Source organism: Oncorhynchus masou, chromosome 24 (assembly GCF_036934945.1).
Source record: "Oncorhynchus masou masou isolate Uvic2021 chromosome 24, UVic_Omas_1.1, whole genome shotgun sequence".
Taxonomy (NCBI): domain Eukaryota; kingdom Metazoa; phylum Chordata; class Actinopteri; order Salmoniformes; family Salmonidae; genus Oncorhynchus; species Oncorhynchus masou.
Window position 1 is genome coordinate 32849211 of NC_088235.1, and position 19698 is coordinate 32868908.

Genomic DNA, 19698 nt, shown 5'->3' on the forward strand with positions numbered 1-19698 from the left:
TTAAATTAAAACTTATTTACATGAGTATTCAGACACTTTGCTATGCGACTCAAAATTATGCTAAGGTGCATCCTGTTTCCATTGATCATCCTTGAGATGTTTCTACAACCTGATTAGAATCCACCTGTGGTAAATTCAATTGATTGGACACGATTTGGAAAGGCACACACCTGTCTATATAAGGTCCCACTGTTGACAGTGCATGTCAGAGCAGAAATCAAGTCATGAGGTCGAAGGAATTGTCCATAGAGCTCCGAGACAGGAGCTCAAAGAGCAGATCCGATGAAGAGTAACAACAAATATCTGCAGCATTGAAGGCCCCCACGAACACAGTGTCTTCCATCATTCTTAAAAGGAAGAAGGTTGGAATCACTAAGACTCTTCCTAGAGCTGGCCACATGGCCAAACTGAGCAATCGGGGGAGAAGGGCCTTGGTCAAGGAAGTGACCAAGAACCCAATGGTCACTCTGGCAGAGCTCAAGAGTTCCTCTATGGAGATGGGAGAACCTTTCAGAAGGACAAACATCTCTGCAGCACTCCACTAGTCAGGCATTTATGGTAGCGTGACAAGACGGAAGCCAATCATCAGTATAATCTACATGACTGCCCGTTTGGAGTTAGCAAAAAAGCACCAAAAGGACTCTCAGACCACGAGAAACAATATTTTCTGGTCTGATGAAACCAAGATTGAACTCTATGGCCTGAATGACAAGTGACCCGTCTGGAGGAAACCTGACACCATCCCTACGGTGAAGCATGGTGGTGGCAGCGTCATGCTGTGGGGATGTTTGTCAGAGGTAGGGACTAGGAGACTAGTCAGGAACGAGGAACGGAGCAAAGTACTGAGAGGACCTTGATGAAAACCTGCTCCAGAGTGCTCAGGGCCTCAGACTGGGGTGAAGGTTCACCTTCCAACAGGACAATGAACCTAAGCACAAAGCCAAGACAATGCAGGAGTGGCTTCAGGACCAATCTCTGCATGTCCTTGAGTGGTCCAGCCAGAGCCCGGACTTGAATCCAATCAAACATCTCTGGATAGACCTTAAAATAGCTGTGCAGCGACGCTCCCCATCTAACCTGACAAAACTTGAGAGGATCTGCAGAGAGGAATGGGAGAAACTCCCCAAATACAGGTGTGCCAAGCTTGCAGTGTCATACCCTAGAAGACTCGGCTGTAATCACTGCCAACTGTGCTTCAGCAAAGTACTGAGTTTAGGGTCTGAATACTTATGTAAATGTGATATTTCAGTTTATTTTTAATGAATTATGGGGTATGGTGTATATTGATGAGGATTTTATTTTAAATACATTTTAGAATAAGGCTGTAATGTAACAAAATGTGGAAAATGTCAAGGGGTCTGAAAACTTTCCGAATGCCCTGTATATAGGATAAAGGGTGCAATTTGAGATGCAGCTTACACCACACAGCCACAGCAGCTGAGGTGGCTCGATGGAACACAAAACCTCTGGTGGTTTCCTGACACATCTGACTACACACTATTTCCCCATGGCGGTTGTGGTCTTTAGGGCCAGCAATGTATCATCGCTGGGGAGGAGGGAAGGGAGGGAGGATAGCTCATCAGTGCCCAGCAGAGTTGAAGTTGATTTATTTCCCTCCCTTCCTATGTTGTACTAAACAGCTGTTGTTGCAGCACTGGACTACTACTGCTGGTGGATTCAGATCCACAGCCTTTATCCAAGGCTTCCTGACTTGACTAACTGCACTTCCATTCTCACTATACCTCACCCTGCCTCCCATCTCACCTCTCCTTCCACCTATTCTCAAAAGCCCATCTTCATGTGATCGATGAGAAAAACAGAGGCCAAAATGGCACCCTATGCCCTATTCCCCTCCGGTCAAGAGTAGTGCACTATATAAGGATTAGGGTTCTATTTGGGAAGCGGCGGTTCCTCTGAATCAATTAGTTAGATGGCAAAAAAGGCTAAATCCATATCTTAACATAAAATACTTTATTATGTAGTTATTTGTTGAGTAAAGACGTGTAGCTACGCATCAAAGCTGTGTCATAATGCAAATCCCAAAAGAGCAAAGTAGCAGCAGGTCTCCTTTCCCTTAGCCCAGGACTTAGCAAGGCCAATCAAATTACAGTTAAGCACCATCTACACCACAGTGCTGAAAGTTTGTTTAATTGTGCATGAAGTCTCCAGTCTTCAGCCCTTGTCTTGGAGAGACTTGGCTGTAGAAGCAGGCCGACAAACATTCAGTTCCCAGTCTGTGCCAAGACCCTGTGACTGAGTAGAACGTCAATGGCACATCTTAAAAGACCATAAAAAGGAACTGCAGAAATGATTAAGTACAGCAGGCCTCGTTTGAAAATCACCCTTTTAGTCATCTCAAAACTATGCCTGCTGACTAGTATGCCTGCCTAAATAACACTTGCTATAGTGGGAAATGAGTCATCCCGGCACGCACAAGCCAAGGCTCAAATGCCAGGCTACTTACTCTTATTTATAGTGGGACGTGTCTTTCTTTAGGGATGCATTAAGGCCATCATGGCTGATTTCTTCAACACAGCCACCCAAGGAATATGGCCAAAATTGTGCTTAAAATTCAAACATTTCTGTTTCTGACACACAAAGAAGATCATGGAATAAAGAGCTAAGAAGATAGAGCACTCAAAAAACAAGGTGAACAGGTGACTCCGGGATGCTGGCCTTCTAGGCATGGTTCCTCTATCCAGTGCCTGTGTTCTTTTGCCCATCTTAATCTTTTCTTTTTATTGGCCAGTCTGAGATATGTCTTTTACTTTGCAACTCTGCCTCGATGGCCAGCATCCCGGTGTCTCCTCTTCACCGTTGACATTGAGACTGGTGTTTTGCGGGTACTATTTAATGAAACTGCCAGTTGAGGACTTGTGAGGCATCTGTTTCTCAAACTAGATACTCTAATATACTTGTCCTCTTGCTCAGTTGTGCACCGAGGCTTCCCACTCCTCTATCTATTCTGGTTAGAGCCAGTTTGCTCTGTTTTGTGAAGGGAGTAGTACACAGCGTTGTACAAGACCTTCAGTTTCTTGGCAATTTCCTGCATGGAATAGCCTTCTTTTCTCAGAACAAGAATTGACTGAAGAGTTTCAGAAGAGTTATTTGTTTCTGGCCATTTTGAGCCTGTAATCGAACCCATAAATGCTGATGCTCCAGATACTCACCTCGTCTAAAGAAGGCCAGTTTTCTTGCTTCTTTAATCAGAACAACACTTTTCAGCTGTGCTAACATAATTGCAAAAGGGTTTTCTAATGATCAATTAGCCTTTTAAAATGATAAACTTGGGTAAGCTAACACAACATTCCATTGGAACACAGGAGTGATGGTTGTTGATAGTGGGCCTCTGTACACCTTTGTAGATATTCCAATTTTTTTATCTGCTGCTTCCAGCTACAATAGTCATTTACAATTTTAACAATGTCTACACTGTATTTCTGATCAATTTGTTGTTATTTTAATAGACACATTTTTTTCTTATTTTCTTTCAAAAACAAGGACATTCTAAGTGACACCAAACTTTTGAAATGTAGTGTATATACTGTATAGAGGTCGACCGATTATGATTTTTTTTAACGCCGATACCGATTATTGGAGGACCAAAAACAGCCGATACCAATTAATCGGCCAATTTATATATTTATATATTTATATATATATATATATTTGTATTAATGACAATTCCAACAATACTGAATGAACAATGAACACTTTTATTTTAACTTAATATAATACATCAATAAAATCAATTAAGTCTCAAATAAATAATGAAACATGTTCAATTTGGTTTAAATAATGCAAAAACAAAGTGTTGGAGAAGAAAGTAAAAGCGCAATGTTTCAGTTCCTTGCTCAGAACATGAGAACATATGAAAGCTGGTGGTTCCTTTCAACATGAGTCTTCAATATTCCCAGTGTCACAACTTTCGCCGAAGTCGGCTCCTCTCCTTGTTCGGGTGGCGTTTGGCGGGCGACGTCACCGGCTTTCTAGCCATTGTCTCTCCATTTTTCATTCATCCATTTGTATTGTCTTGTTTTGCACACCTGGTTTACATTCCCCAATTACACTGAATGTATGCATTCCTCTGTTCCCCCTCATGTCTTTGTGTGATTTTGTTTGTGTGTTACGTGTTTTTGTAACGCTCCAGGCTGGCGGATGTTATTTCGTAGTATTTCACGAAGCTTGTTTGAATTGTTAAACATTCATGTTTTGTGACTGTTTTTGCACGCTTTACACTTTACCTTGTTGGCTGGAGGTTGTTGACACAGCTGCGTCCGTCTGTAATCTTTCTCCTGCCAAAATAAAGTGTGCGCCTGTTCACAATTCCCTGCTGTCCTGCACCTGACTTCACCACAAGTACGCACACGCCTGACACCCAGGTAAGAAGTTTTAGGTTGTAGTTATTATAGGACTATTTCTCTCTATGCCATTTGTATTTCATATACCTTTTGACTATTGGATGTTCTAAAAGGTACTTTAATATTGCCATCCTAATCTTGGGAGTTGATAGGCTTGAAGTCATAAACAGCGCAATGCTTGAAGCACAGCGAAGAGCTGCTGGCAAAAGCAGTAAAGTGCTGCTGGTGTCACGTTCTGACCTTAGTTCTTTTGTTAGGTCTTTGTTTTAGTATGGTCAGGGTGTGAGTTGGGTGGGTTGTCTATGTTCCTTTTTCTATGTGGTGTTTTTGTGTTTGGCCTGGTATGGCTCTCAATCAGAGGCAGGTGTCGTTAGTTGTCTCTGATTGAGAATCATACTTAGGTAGCCTTTTCCCACCTGTGTGGTGGGGGGTGATTGTTTTCTTTTGAGTGTTTGTATCTGCACCAGACAGAACTGTTTCGGTTTAATTCGTTCACTGTTGTTTTTGTTCAGTGTTCTATTACGTTATTAACTTCTTGGAACTCTAGGGGCGCAATTTCATTTTTGGATGAAAAACGTTCCCGTTTTAAACAAGATATTTTGTCACAAAAAGATGCTCGACTATGCATATAATTGCTACTGTTCGAAAGAAAACACTCTGACGTGTCCAGAAATACAAAGATCTTCTCTGTGCGTGCCCTTTAACGTGAGCTTCAGGCAAAACCAAGATGAGATGGCATCCAGGAAATGACAAGGATTTTTGAGGCTCTGTTTGTCATGATCTCCTTATGGCTGTGAACGCAAGAGGAATGAGTCTGCCCTTTCTGTCGTTTCCCCAAGGTGTCTGCAGCATTGTGACGTATTTGTAGGCAGATCATTGGAAGATTGACCATAAGAGACCACATTTACCACGTGTCCGCCCGGTGTCCTGCGCCGAAATTGGTGCGCAAAAGTCACCTGCCAGTATTTTTCCAAGGAATACAGAGAGGAAAGCAAGCTTCCACGAACTGCATGTCAATGAAGAGATATGTGAAAAAACACCTTGAGGACTGATTCCAAACAACGTTTGCCATGTTTCGGTCGATATTATGTAGTTAATCCGGAAAAAGTTTTACGTTGTAGGTGACTGCATTTTCGGTTCGTTTCAGTAGCCAGGCGCAATGTAGAAAACGGAACGATTTCTCCTACACACAGACGCTTTCAGGAAACACTGCGCATTTGGCATGTGACTGAGAGTCTTCTCATTGAAAACATCAGAAGCTCTTCAAAGGTAAATGATTTTATTTATTTGGTTATCTGGCTTTTGTGAAAATGTTGCGTGCTACATGCTACACAAAATGCTATGCTAGCTTTGCATACTCTTACACAAATTAGTCAATTTCTATGGTTCAAAAGCATATTTTGAAAATCTGAGATGACAGTGTTGTTAAGAAAAGGCTAAGCTTGAGAGCAAACGCATTATTTTAATTTTATTTGCGATTTTCAGAAATCGCTAACGTTGCGTTATGCTAATGAGCCTGAGGCTTTAGTCACGATCCCGGATCCGGGATGGGGAGTTTCAAGAGGTTAAAAATATGGACACTTACCACGCTGCGCATTGGTCCTCACCTTCTTCCACCGCCAACGACCGTTACAGTTTGAATGAATGCTTACGAGCCTGCTGCTGCTTACCACCGCTCAGTCAGACTGCTCTATCAAATCATAGACGTAATTATAATCTAATAACACACAGATATGAGCCTTAGGTCATTAATATGGTCAAATCCGGAAACTATCATTTTGAAAACAAAATGTTTATTCTTTCAGTGAAATACGGAACCTGTCACGCCCTGACCATAGAGAGCCATTGTTTATCTATGGTGTAGTAGGTCAGGGCGTGACTAGAGGTATTCTAGTTTATTATTTCTATGTAGGTGTTTCGTATGATTCCCAATCAGAGGCAGCTGGTAATCGTTGTCTCTAATTAGGGATCATATTTAAGTAGCTATTTATCTTATTTAAGTAGCTATTTTTCCACCTGTGTTTGTGGGATATTATTTTGTGTTTGTGCATGTGCACCACGTAGTCACGTTCCGTTGTTCGTGTATTTGATTTATTTGTTTTTGGCTTAAGTTTCACTTTGGAATAAATATGTGGAAATCAATATCCGCTGCTCCTTGGTCCCGTTCTTACGACAACCATGACAGAACCGTTCCATATTTTATCTAACGGGTGGCATCCATAAGTCTAAATATTCCTGTTACATTGCACAACCTTCAATGTTATGTCATAATTACGTAAAATTCTGGCAAATTAGTTCGCAATGAGCCAGGCGGCCCAAACTGTTGCATATACTCTGATTCTGCATGCAATGAACGCAAGAGAAGTGACAATTTCCCTAGTTTAATATTGCCTGCTAACCCGGATTTCTTTTAACTAAATATGCAGGTTTTAAAAAATATACTACTGTGTATTGATTTTAAGAAAGGCATTGATGTTTATGGTTAGGTACATTTGTGCAACGATTGTGCTTTTTTCGCAAATGCGCTTTTGTTAAATCATCCCCCGTTTGGCGAAGTCGGCAGTCTTTGTTAGGAAGAAATAGTCTTCACACAGTTCGCAATGAGCCAGGCAGCCCAAACTGCTGCATATACCCAGACTCTGTTGCAATAGAAGTGACACAATTTACCTAGTTAAAAGAAATTCATGTTAGCAGGCAATATTTACTAAATATGCAGGTTTAAAAATATATACTTGAGTATTGATTTTAAGAAAGGAGTTTGTTTATGGTTAGGTACACATTGGTGCAACGACAGTGCTTTTTCGTAAATGCGCTTGTTAAATCACCCGTTTGGCGAAGTAGGCTATGATTCAATGATAAATTAACAGGCACCGCATCGATTATATGCAACGCAGGACAAGCTAGATAAACTATCAACCATGTGTAGTTAACTAGTGATTATGTTAAGATTTATTGTTTTTTATAAGATAAGATATGTTTAATGCTAGCTAGCACCTTACCGTGGCTTCTTGCTGGCCCTAATTAATCGTCCATTCCAATTGATCGGTCGACCTCTAATACTGTATCTTATAACATCTATTGCATCTTGCCTATGCAGCTCGGCCATCGCTCATCCATATATTTGTATGTACATATTCTTATTCATTCCTATAGATTTGTGTGTATTAGGTAGTTGTTGGGGAATTGTTAGATTACTTGTTTCGATATTACAGCACTGCCAGAACTAGAAGCACAAGCATTTCACTACACTCGCATTAACATCTGCTAACCATGTGCATGTGATCAATCAAATTTGATTTGGACAAAAAATGTTTTGTCGTCCAGCTCTTCTTGGAAAGAGGAATTAGAAACAGCCATTGTAGCTAATCATTTAGCAATCTCAGCTGGACAGTGCATGGCAACATGGCTTCCATGAACCTGTAAACCAGTACCGCCCCTGTTTTGGAAAGCCTGCATTCGAGGGTCTGAACAAGGAAGTAGGGATCCCGTCAGACTGTCATTTTTTACAAAGCCATGGAAAATTTGTCAACCTGAATATCCTGCAATGTCCTGGCAGATAGCATCATCGTAGGGACAAGTCCAATGGCTCTAATTGAACATGGGCAACCATATCTACTTGCTGCTAGCGTGACTGCGCAACACAATAATTGCTATAAAACAAGACTACATTTATTTTTTAGATCAGACAGCAGGCTCAAATCAAGCAATGATATCATTGGTTGAGCTCTCCCAGTGCAAAAAAAAATAAAAAATAAAAAAATACAGCTATAGTGAATAATTATGTCTGAAATACCCTCTCAGCACTCATGATTATGTAGGGAGACTGGAAAAACACCCCAAATAATGTTGAGCGGTGAAGTTTCCCTTTAACTGCCAGCCTGGCCTGGCCAGTCCAGGGTGAGTCCTACAAGTAAACAACACTCTACCTCCAATACTCCTACACTGAGTATCACTTTGCTGGGAGGAGATGCTAGGAGATGTCAGTCTAATTGTCCAAATGTATACTCCAGACAACTGCCAAGGACTCCTAGCTTCACAGAGTGATGCAGAAATAGGCCTAACTTAGAGTAAATGTCATACAGCCTAGTATTAGTGTGAGAAATGTATTGTGAAATGTACTTATGTTTGACAACTTCTGGTTGTTTAGCAATCTGATAATAAAGACTGAGTCTAATACTGAAATTGAATACAGCGTGCCTGGATCATCCTGCTTATACGAGCACCTTTGAGTAGCTAAGATGCTACAGTACTTGGAAGAAATATTAATTTATTCCCTTTTTTTGGAAACCACCATTTCTGTGAGGACACTGATAATTACACCTTTTTCTTTTTTTGTTAGCTTCCTCACTTAAAGTGATAATCTCAGCTATGCTCTTGTAAATAAGAGGAAATGCCATTATGGGTCATTTGCCCATTGGTCATGTCCTGTGTAATATGGTCACGTTTAGACTGCAGAAGACAACTACTTCTTAATATCGGTATTAGGGAGGAAACCATTGGATTGCTATTGCATTCTGTACTAAACTGCCATTTAACAAATAAGGACATTGACTGTGGGCCGAACTTGCTTGCTGGCTGCCATGGAGTTCAGTCAGTCATCCACTGTATGAAGTTGTTGTGTGGAGCACAACTTCCACTCCCACTGGGGGTTTTAACTGCTTTTGATTCTATTTACACTTGTCCAACTAAGTCACAGCTCAGACTGTAGTTAATTACATTCAAAACTGTTATACTGTGTGAAACTTTTGGCTATTTTTACAACTGTATGCCCAGTGTCTGATAGTAAAATGCAAACGAACAGTATACTACATAGGCTATATTCAGAGCCAAACCTGAAGAAGATTTAACTAACAGATTTGTCTGTCATTAGCAGATCATATGGTGAAGAAATGCTTATTACTCTGTCATACACTGGGGTTGCCCTTACCAGTCAAATAGCTTACACTATAACGGCATCACTTCCATTAATTCTCATAAAAAACATCTTGCTGGCACAAAGTTGAGTAGGAAACAATGTGGTTCCATGCAATTAAATGTTGGCATTTACAAAAGGCTACAATACAAATACTGCTGAAAATATCAATAATTGTTTAGAGAACACTTGAGTTGATGACAATTAACAATAGTTTTTCAATTGAAATACTCTGGCATTAGAATAGCGTATACATCAACGGGGGGACTTATACATAGCTCCGGGGGACAGGCCCAGAGCATATTCTCAAGGGGAAAAGGGCGTCACTGCCCTACGACCCAAGTGAAAGGGAACTTCAACTAAATGTAATATATACATTGTAGCTACAACTCTCGAGTTCTAAAAGAATTCCGTTGACAACTGATATAGCGATGAAAAGAAACAAAGTAACCACAGCCGTAACTTCTCACATAAAATTACAGTTGACTGGAATCTCGGCGGGCGGGGAACCTTGTAGCACTACACAGACAGCAAGCAACAGGTAAACAACCCTACGCCAGCGTATTGTGTGGACTGTTCACTTACCCGGACCAGGTTGCTGACAGCCGCCTGCACTGCAGCCACAGGTCCGGTGAGATCCGGGATAGCTTTCCCGTCCACTTCACCTTCTTCGTGCATTATCACCAGGTGGGATATCTGCTGAGCCACCGGCTCTAGGATACTTTCTATCGTCTTTGTGTGAAAAACCGGCATGATGAAAACTTAAGTCCGCTCTCCTATCCAAGAGAAAAAGGCAGACCCGTTCTGTGTTTCAAAACTTCCCTCTCTTGTTTGCGCCTTTATGAAATCTAATTTGGTTACTCCAACACTTTCCTTCCCTAGAACAGTTTCACTCTCTAGGAACACGAACTACTCCCCTTGCAACCATCAACGTGAGAATCCCCAACCGCACATCGCGAAAAGTAATTGCAACTTTACCATAATGAACGTAATGTCCACCCTCTGACCAATAAGATAAATAGCATAATGTTACCGCCAACGCGATTGGCGCAAGTGGATGCCAATCTTTCCCGATTTGCCCCCGCCTATTCCACACATTCGCGTTTGCTCGAGTTCTCCCAAAATTACGTAATACATTATCATGCCCTAAAAAGGGAAATGTGCGTCTTCTGTTGAGAGGAGCAAATTCCAACCAGTAAGGACATAGACAGTGTAAATTCTAGTGTCAAATTGCTGGCAGAAGGGACTGAAATATAGTCTAGTTGCTTTGGGATGTAGGCTATACCTGCTCTGTACAGTTTCTATATAAAGGTAGAATGAACAATTGTGAAGTATAATATAATTTTAGCATATAATAGAAAGTTAGAATATCCCAAATAAAAATTAGGTTTGATTAGGTGAATTAAATTCCCAGAAATTGATTTGATAAATATTCTATTAGCCTTCTGCATAGTTATCATAACACATTAGCTGAAAGACTACAGTGATTAAGTAATTCAAATCATATCTAAGCATACCGGTAACCTACAACTAATTTGAATCCTTATAGGTAACATGTTTGTCTAACAGGACAGTCATAAGACCTAAAATGAATAGGCTAAATCCTTCCCAAGGTCTGATTTTATGAGCCCAAATTCAAGTATGGGTCCTATCCACTGCCAGCAACAATTGACCATAGTTTATTCAGAGCTTTTCTTCCTACATCCACATAATCACAGTTGATCCTATGAGTCTTTCAAGTTCTGTATCTTGTGAAATTGGGATCACCCTCCAACAAGTTCATCACATTGTTTTCACTTTCAGACTTTAGCAGGCAACACACTTGAACCATCAAGAGGAAAAAAGGTGGCAGGTAGCCTAGCGGTTATGACCGTTGGGCCAGTAACCGAAAGGTTGCCAGTTTGTTCACCTAGTTGGCTCAGGGATCCAATCTGTTGGTTGGCCAAGGGACTTAATCCTAATTGCTCTCGATAAGGGCATCTGCTAAATTATGTAAATGTAGGAAAACAATTTCCCTACTGAAGTATAGTGTCAACCATGTGCACTTTTGTATAAGATTCGAACTCAGGTCAAAATGATTTATTCTCGTTCTGGCAACTTGAGTGTAGCATAACACATTTTTCAAATTCCATCTCCCCTTTACAACATTAAATAACAATATTGGAGGGTTGAAAATCAACTGCCAGCCAAACCAGCAAAGGAATTCACATAGATTCCCAAGAGGAGGCTGCAAGGCAGCAGCCTACTTCCTAAAAAGGAAGAGTCTTAAAAATAAAGAATCAAGGAAGTTGCTCTGTTTGAGACATCATGTAAACATTCAAGGGATTGATGAACCTGCAGCTGCTGCTCTCATGCTCTGGTTCTGTTTCTATCTTGCAGTGTTTTGGTGCCTATCAGTGGTGGAAAAAGTACCCAATTTTCATAATTGAGTAAAAGTACAGATACCTTAATAGAAAATGACTCAAGTAAAAGTGAAAGTCACCCAGTAAAATATTCATTGAGTGAAAGTCTACAAGTATTTGGTTTTAAATATACTTAAATATCAAAAGTAAATGTAATTGCTAAAATATACTTAAGTATCAAAAGTAAAAGTATAAACCATCTCAAATTCCTGATATTAAGCAAACCAAAAGGCAGCATTTTATATATATATATATATTACTTTATTTAAGGATAGCCAGGGACATACTCCAACACTCAGGCATAATTTACAAACAAAGCATTTGTGTTTAGTGAGTCCATCAGATCAGTGGCAGTAGAGATGGCCAGGGATGTTCTCTTGATAAGTGCATGAACTGGAACATTTTCCTGTCCTTCTAAGCATTCAGAATATAACTAGTTATTTTGGGTGTCAGGGAAAATGTATGGAATAAAAAGTACATTATTTTCTTTAGGAATATAGTGAAGTAAAAGTATAAGTTGTCAAAAATATAAACAGTAAAGTAAAGTAAAGATACCCCTAAAAAGTAATTAAGGAGTGCATTAAAGTATTTGAACTTAAGTACTTTACACCACTGGTGCCTATACCAAGGATGGGTAACTCCGATTTTTGGGTCTTCGGGCTCAATTGGAGTGACAATGTCTCATAGAGATTTTCTTGAACACTATGTCACTAAAGTTGGAAAATGTGTGGTAGCAGTGCAGCAATGGTAGCTTTCTCTGTGTTATCACTCTTTCGTTCATCCCTCCGTCCCATACATTTTTCCCATAGGGATTTTACACTGTGACAAATAATGTTAGTATACAACAAGTTGTTGCTCACTTATACCCTTTAATCATATAACAATGGAAAGCTTAGATTCACAGCTATCCATCAGACACTTTCCAAACCCCCTGACTCACACTCCTTATGAGCAAAACATTTTAGCAGCCCCCCCTCTTGACAGCGGAGAGAAACAATATTTTAGAGTTAATTTTCCTGCGATACTACACATTTTTCCATGGAGCATAGAGAAAATGTTGCAATTTTATAACTAATTTCATACAATTCTACTCATTTTGCCAGGGGAGAGAGAAAGATGAGCAGTTTTACAGCAAATTTTCTGTAACTCTACACATTTTGTCATGGGTGGAGACAAATGTTTGCCATTTTAATATGATATCTGAGTGAGATATCATATTACGGGGGCCCTCAGGTTGGTAATTTTACCATGATTTCTACAAGTTTAGATAGCTGGCCGTTATACTAACATATACATTTACATGGGCTAATTGAGTGACTGACATGAGAGAAAAACTGCTAATGGACAACAAACATTTGAAAATGCACCTTGTGTTTCCTACTATTCTAACTATCAACAGTAAGTTGAGACCCAAACTGAGTTCCAAAAACCTAACCCTGGCATATACCAAAGATGATTAAATATAAGATCCTGAAATATACAAGGTTTAATATAATCGTCTTCAAGGTTTTTTAATCTCTCATTTAGGCTTGGATGCCTGACACATCTTTGAAGTACACACTCAGCATGCAGTTAGTTCCATGTAGTGTAAATACATGGGGTTAAAGAGTGCACTGCATCCCTAGTAGCACACCACACTAACACCACATAATCACTACTCACTCCAGGGTTACTGCCATATAGCTCAATGCAGTCCATTTCAGATGCTCTTACCTCATAATCACCTATTCCTAGTTTCACTGACCCAAATTAGTATTTTTTTAAGGAAGCAGAGTGGTGTTTGTAAATATTGAAAAGCACATTCAGGCTCTGTAGCCTAAGGCCTATTTCCCTAATTTTAGAATGCCTGAAAATCTGATGATATAGTTCTGTTTAGTCTTATACTATTTATTTGATTTGCAAGCAACTGCAGTTCACAATTTTTGCAGTATCTTTCCATAATACCACTCTTACTTAGATGGATCCATAATAACGTGATAACCCAAAAGGCCCAAGGAGATGCTATAGAATAATGCCATAGAATAGGCCTCAATGACAGTACACAAGAAGGCCCCTCACTCTCTCTAAAAATCCATGCCTTCAGAGGATAACCAAACAGAAGAGTCCGTTCTAGATATAGAAATCAAAGGGAAGGCAGCAGGCTGTAGTTCTCTGAAGTCTCGGGTTGCTCCCAGGGCCCTCCCCTGTGTACAGTCTGGAATGCACGTGGGGCTGCCTGCCGGTCAAGATGGGTGGTCTGGCATGCGTTCCAAATGGCACCCTTTTCCCTATGTAGTGCACTACTTTTGACCAGGGCACTGTGGGATTGTAAGGAATAGGGTGCAATTTGAGACACAACCCCTGGTCGCCTTCTTACGCTCTATGTCTGATAGAATAATTTAATGATACTGTCTGTCCACACAAAACTGAAATAGAATTGTTGGTAGTTTGTATTTAGTTCTTCCTCAAAGTGTAATGGTGGCACACTTAATAAGGATCCAACACTGATCCCGTAGAGGTTAAGTGTTAAGTGTTGGCACATTCCATTGTTATTTTTATAACTATTGTGAAGTACACAAATCCATAATGTGCTCCTATGATGCCATGCTATCATTTTATGTAGTAGGAATTGTTCTGATATTGCTGAAAGTATTCTTTAGATGCTTTGAGAGAAAATACTATTTTGAACCCTCGGTTCAGTTATGCATCAACAGCACTACTCTGTACAAAGGCCCTGCGATGCTATAGATAGTTAACACCTGACACCCTCTAGTGGTGAAAGGTAGTAAATACAACAGGTTCAAATAATAGAGGAAATTAGATACTCACTTATTATCATGCCCAATTATAAACTGTACCAAATTGTTATACTGGAAAATGACTACAGGACTTTCAAATGCTGTTTTATATGAAATGTAAATCTTAAGAACTTCATAAGTGAAACCAATGTGTCATTTGACCTCAACTATCCAACCTACCTTAACTAAACTAAAATCACCTTTGTATACTTGGCACTGTACAGAGTTGGCATGATATGATATCTCTGTATGTATCACTGCATGTCTTTAAAATTGGATTTGGTTCATGTTTGTTACTCATCCCATCTCAAGTTCTCTGGTGAAATACAGAACCGGACGAGGTACCGTAGGTTACCGTAACCGTGGGGACCCCAGCTCTAAGTCTAATTCTTGCTGTAGCTAGCCGTCAAAACAAAAATAACACTGTGGGTCAGGGCCAGCTGCAGTGGCGCTCCTAGTGGCTTCATGTGAGGGGGCTTCCACGAATCCATGTGATGCGTGTCAAGTCCCCTAACTCACACACACTGACACATGCAAGACACTCGCACACACACACACAGTACAGATGTAGGATGTTAATTTGAGACAGTTTTATACCGCAGGAAAATAATCCTGCAGCAACAGGAAATGTTAATTATTACGTGGATTATACATTTTTCAAGGCAAAATAAAGGCTTCTAACTTGAGCATTTTCTGCTGTGTAGAAAATTTGCAGCAACAAAAGAGTGATCAAATTAAGATCCTACATCTGTACACGACACACACACACACATTTGATCCCATACTCCTAGCACACAATGACTACATCATGCTTGTGACTCTACCAAATCATTGGATGCATTTAAAGTTTGTTTTGGTTTATGTTTCCCAATCGGAACTTAATGGTTAACGATGACTGGATTCATTTTCTTTCCAAGGGAGTAGATAAGATGTTCATGAACACATCTAAAAAATATGTTTATTTTATTTAAGCAGGTAGTCACCATTGAGACCAGGGTCTTTTTCACAAGGGAGACCTGCATATATAATATACTATTTCAAAATAAAATACGAAACAATTAAAATACATCACAACACAAATATTCAAGAAAAACAATTACATTCTTCAATAAGAAGGTCTCCAATCAATATTTGTAATTGCCCGTGCTGCACCAGTACATTCAACTGAAATGCATTTTGTAGTTGGTTCCAGCAATGAGGTGCTTTAAAACTAAAAGCGGATTTACCTAGTTCGGTGGAGACCTGATAATACCATGATTAAGAAATCATTAATGAATCATGAATGGTGATGATTGAGAAAGTAACAGAGGCAACAACAAAACATGCTATGTGCAAGGAATATGGGACAAAATACTAAACTTTTGAGTACTTTAATTCACTAAGTACACTTGTAATAATGTAAAACAGATATTTGACATTCTGTACTGTCTCCTCACATGAAACATTTGAACTCAAATCCAAAATGCTGGAGTATAGAAACAAATGAAACATTTTATATTCACTGTCCAAATACATAAGGAGGGAAGTGTACATATATATGCAGTGAGTGAGTGATGTGGACATATATCCCACATTTGTAATAAAGTTATATGTTAGGTGCCACGAACGTTATATTGAATGGACCAAGGCACAGCGTGCGTAGCGTTCCACTTGTTTAATTTAAGAAACTCACCAAAACAATACAGACGAAAGGAACGTGACGCTATGCAGTGCTCACAAGCAACAATACATAAACAAGATCCCACAAAAACCCAGTGGGAAAAGGCTGCCTAAATATGATCCCCAATAAGAGACAACGATAGACAGCTGCCTCTGATTGGGATCCATACCAGGCCAACATAGAAATGAAGAAACTAGACTACCCACCCTAGTCACACCCTGACCTAACCAAAATAGAGAATGAAAAGGATCTCTAAGGTCAGGGCGTGACATTAGGTTCATAACCTAAAACCACTATTGTATTGTTAATGTGTTTATGGGGCTTGTAATTAATGGTGTGAACAAGGGTGACAAAGTAAGATGAAGATTCAGTCACAGATAATATTTCTTGCCAATAGAGAAGGAATGTATCTTTCAACAGCTGCAATTCAACACGTCTCCTTTTATAGTCTCCTTTTATGGACAGATTGGAATGAATGAGTTGTTGAAAAACTCAAGACTCTCATCAGCCACTAATAACACTGAAAGATTTCAAAAACATAGGCTACATGTTTTGCCATTAACTGACTAACCTCGTCCACGGGCTAATTGCTACCACATAAGTATGGGTTCAACAGAAAGAGAGCCGACTGGTGGACGAGACTATCAACTGACTGACTCCTACAAACCCACATTAATCATCAGTCGCCAACAGGCCTTCCAGCGTAATTGGAGGTATGAAGTATTCCATTCATCCAGATTACTAATTTGAAAGGCAAGTCTAACCTTAATTACATTTACATGACCATTGGGTAAAAGATCTGAAGCCTTGTGGTTTAAGGTTGAGCCCTGATCAAGAGAGATTCCAGAGGCATGACTAGGTCGAGGCTCCTGGGTGGTGTGGTTGTGTGGGCGGTGAGGGTTGCATGTTGTATAGGGGGATAACCATACAACGAGCTGTCACTGGTGAGTCACTGGAAGGAGATCTTCACAGATTTGCTACAGTATATTTTCAAGGTTGGAAGTTGGACCATTTTGGAAAAACCTTGGATTGTGAGTAATATAAAAATGCTTTATTGTCGCCCTGTTTGCAAAGACATAGAATAAAAATTAAATATTATGTTTAAACGTCAGGAGTTAAAATACTTATATTCCTATATGTACAATTATACAACATGATATACAGCATATTACGAGTCTAATGCGGTCATTTCTGTGGGTACATGGACCCTGACGCAAGGGAGGATAGGACTATTCTCTTCTATCCACTTGTTGTACTTGGCCACTGTTGTGTACAGGTCTGGTCGTAATGCACCCCTCGCCCCCAACTGACGATTCCAAAGAGGAACATCCAATTGTCCACTTCACACACCATTGGCCCTCTGGAATCACCCTGTGGAGAAAAGAAGAATACTATAGTAATATACAGAATATTTCTCATGGAGAAAGACTGTCCTGATATCGTCTTTACATGTCTGTGTTTTCAATAACTTTGAATGCCATTATTTTCCAAATACATATTAACTGCTGAATAAAAATGGTCATCTCAAGTCACTCCTGCGTATCATACCTTTCACGCACGCATCTTGACTCCAGTCCGGTTTTCCAGCGCATGACATGTTTTCTGTGCTCATGTTTCCTTAGTACTCATGGGCCAAAACATTCACCTTTGCCTCCTGGTACTGTGAATTGTACCATAAACCTTAATGAAGAGAGGACACACATGCTGTATAACAAAGCGCTCAACAGGTAAGGAAAAATATAAATATTGCATTGGCATGAAAACTAGTGAATTTACCATTGGAAGGGAATGGGAATAGATATCAAGTGAAATCAAGACATTTAATTAAGGGGTCTGGGTCGTATTTAAAAAGTGTCACAGACTCAGTTGCCTTTTAGATTATAATAAATGGACAGGAAGGACCTGATCGTAGATCAACACCTATTCTGGGGTGGCAGGTAGCTGAGAAGTGCAACTGGAGAATGGCTGGTTGCCAGTTCAAATCCCAACTCAGATGGGAAAATCTTTTGCCATTGTGTGCCCTTGTGCATGGCACTTAACCACCTTCAAGTGCTGCACTGTGGCTGACCCATTGCTTCTAGCCCATTGGGTTGTGAGCACAAAGACACATTTCTGTTCTCTGTAAGATAATGGACAATAAGGCATATAGCCCCTGAATCCTAGATCAGCACTCCTCTCTGAGATACTTTATGAATACCTTGCCCTGGTTCTGTATGTTGTAGACGATCCTTCTCTTTGCTGTAAACAGCTATCTCACAGCAGGATCTCGTGTCAATGGCCTAGCGTGCCTGGGTTAGACAGACAGTCCTCACAGAGCTGCTCTCCTCTGCACACTGGCCATCTATAGCCTTTAGCTTCAGTAGGGTTGTATGGGAAACATAAATTAACCACTCCGATCCACATTATTATGATTAGAGTCTCAAATCCCATGACACATGCACTAACGTTTTACTCTTGACCTTCACACAGCATACAAACAAAAAAATCAATACCAATGAGATTAGAATTTAATAGCCTGGTAGGTCCCTCCAATGACCAGAGGAGTTGGCAAGACAGCACAAACCAATTTGGAACCAGGCTAGGAATGTTTTAATGCCTGATTGAAGCGACAGACTGGCTGACTCCAGAGTCTGGGAATCCGCTTTGATGTTATCGCCACGATGCGTCGATAATGAAGGGGGCTGTGCTTTTACGAGTTCGTTTTCCTCTGTCTCTTTCAATCTCTCAGCATTACAAGGAAAACCATGTTCATACCATAGGGGAGAGTGAGATAAGTTGTGCCAAAGGATTAGTTGAGCCCCCCCTTGTTTCTAGCAAACCATACACAAAATGAATCATGTGACCAAATATTTAGGAAGAGGTCATCACTTTGTGCAGTGTGTGAAGGAAGAAACCACATGGAAAAAGTGGTAAGCAAGTTAGGTGAGAAAGGGATATAGGTGAACAAATGCTGTGGTCAAGGCTACGACGGCACCAGCACGAAGAGTGGAGCTTACTAAGGTGTTCAAAAGCGCATATCAAAGGGTCTGAATACTTGTGTAAATAAGGTATTTATGTTTTTGACTTGTAATATTTGCAAGAAATTCTAAAAACCTATTTTCGCTGTGTCTTTATGGGGTATTGTGTGTAGATGAGTAATATATTTTTTTTCTTCCATTTTAGAATAAGGCTGTAACGTAACAAAATGTGGAAAAAGTCAAGGGGTCTGAATACTTTCTGAATGCACTGCATAGAAAGGTTTGGAAAACACACATACTGTACACCTACACATTAACACATAGAAACAGTACAACCTCCATATAATTCATAACGTGGACTGTGAAGAGACACAAAGCTACAGACAGACACATGCATACGCATACATTGTGACATTGTTGTATGGTGATATTAAAAATGTTGTACTGTAGATATGTAGTGGTGTAATAAGGTTATATGATGTACTTTTTTATATTTTGTTGTATATGTAATATGTTTGGACCCTAGGAATGGGGATCCCTAATAAATACAAATACAAATATCATAGGCCTAATAGTACTACAGAGTTCTTTTTACTTACACACAATATAGCTGGGTCACCACATCCTGC

General features: G+C 40.0%; 1 protein-coding gene across 1 annotated transcript in view; it reads right to left on the minus strand.

Annotated features, from left to right (window-relative positions):
• Nucleotides 1–10244, minus strand: part of LOC135512057 (vinculin) — a 90249-nt gene extending 80005 nt beyond the window's left edge. The window contains exon 1 of the mRNA XM_064933670.1: nt 9859–10244. Coding sequence (XP_064789742.1) covers nt 9859–10026 — 168 coding nt within the window. The 5' untranslated portion in view covers nt 10027–10244. The remainder of the gene's footprint in view (nt 1–9858) is intronic.
• Nucleotides 10245–19698: the final 9454 nt, after the last annotated feature.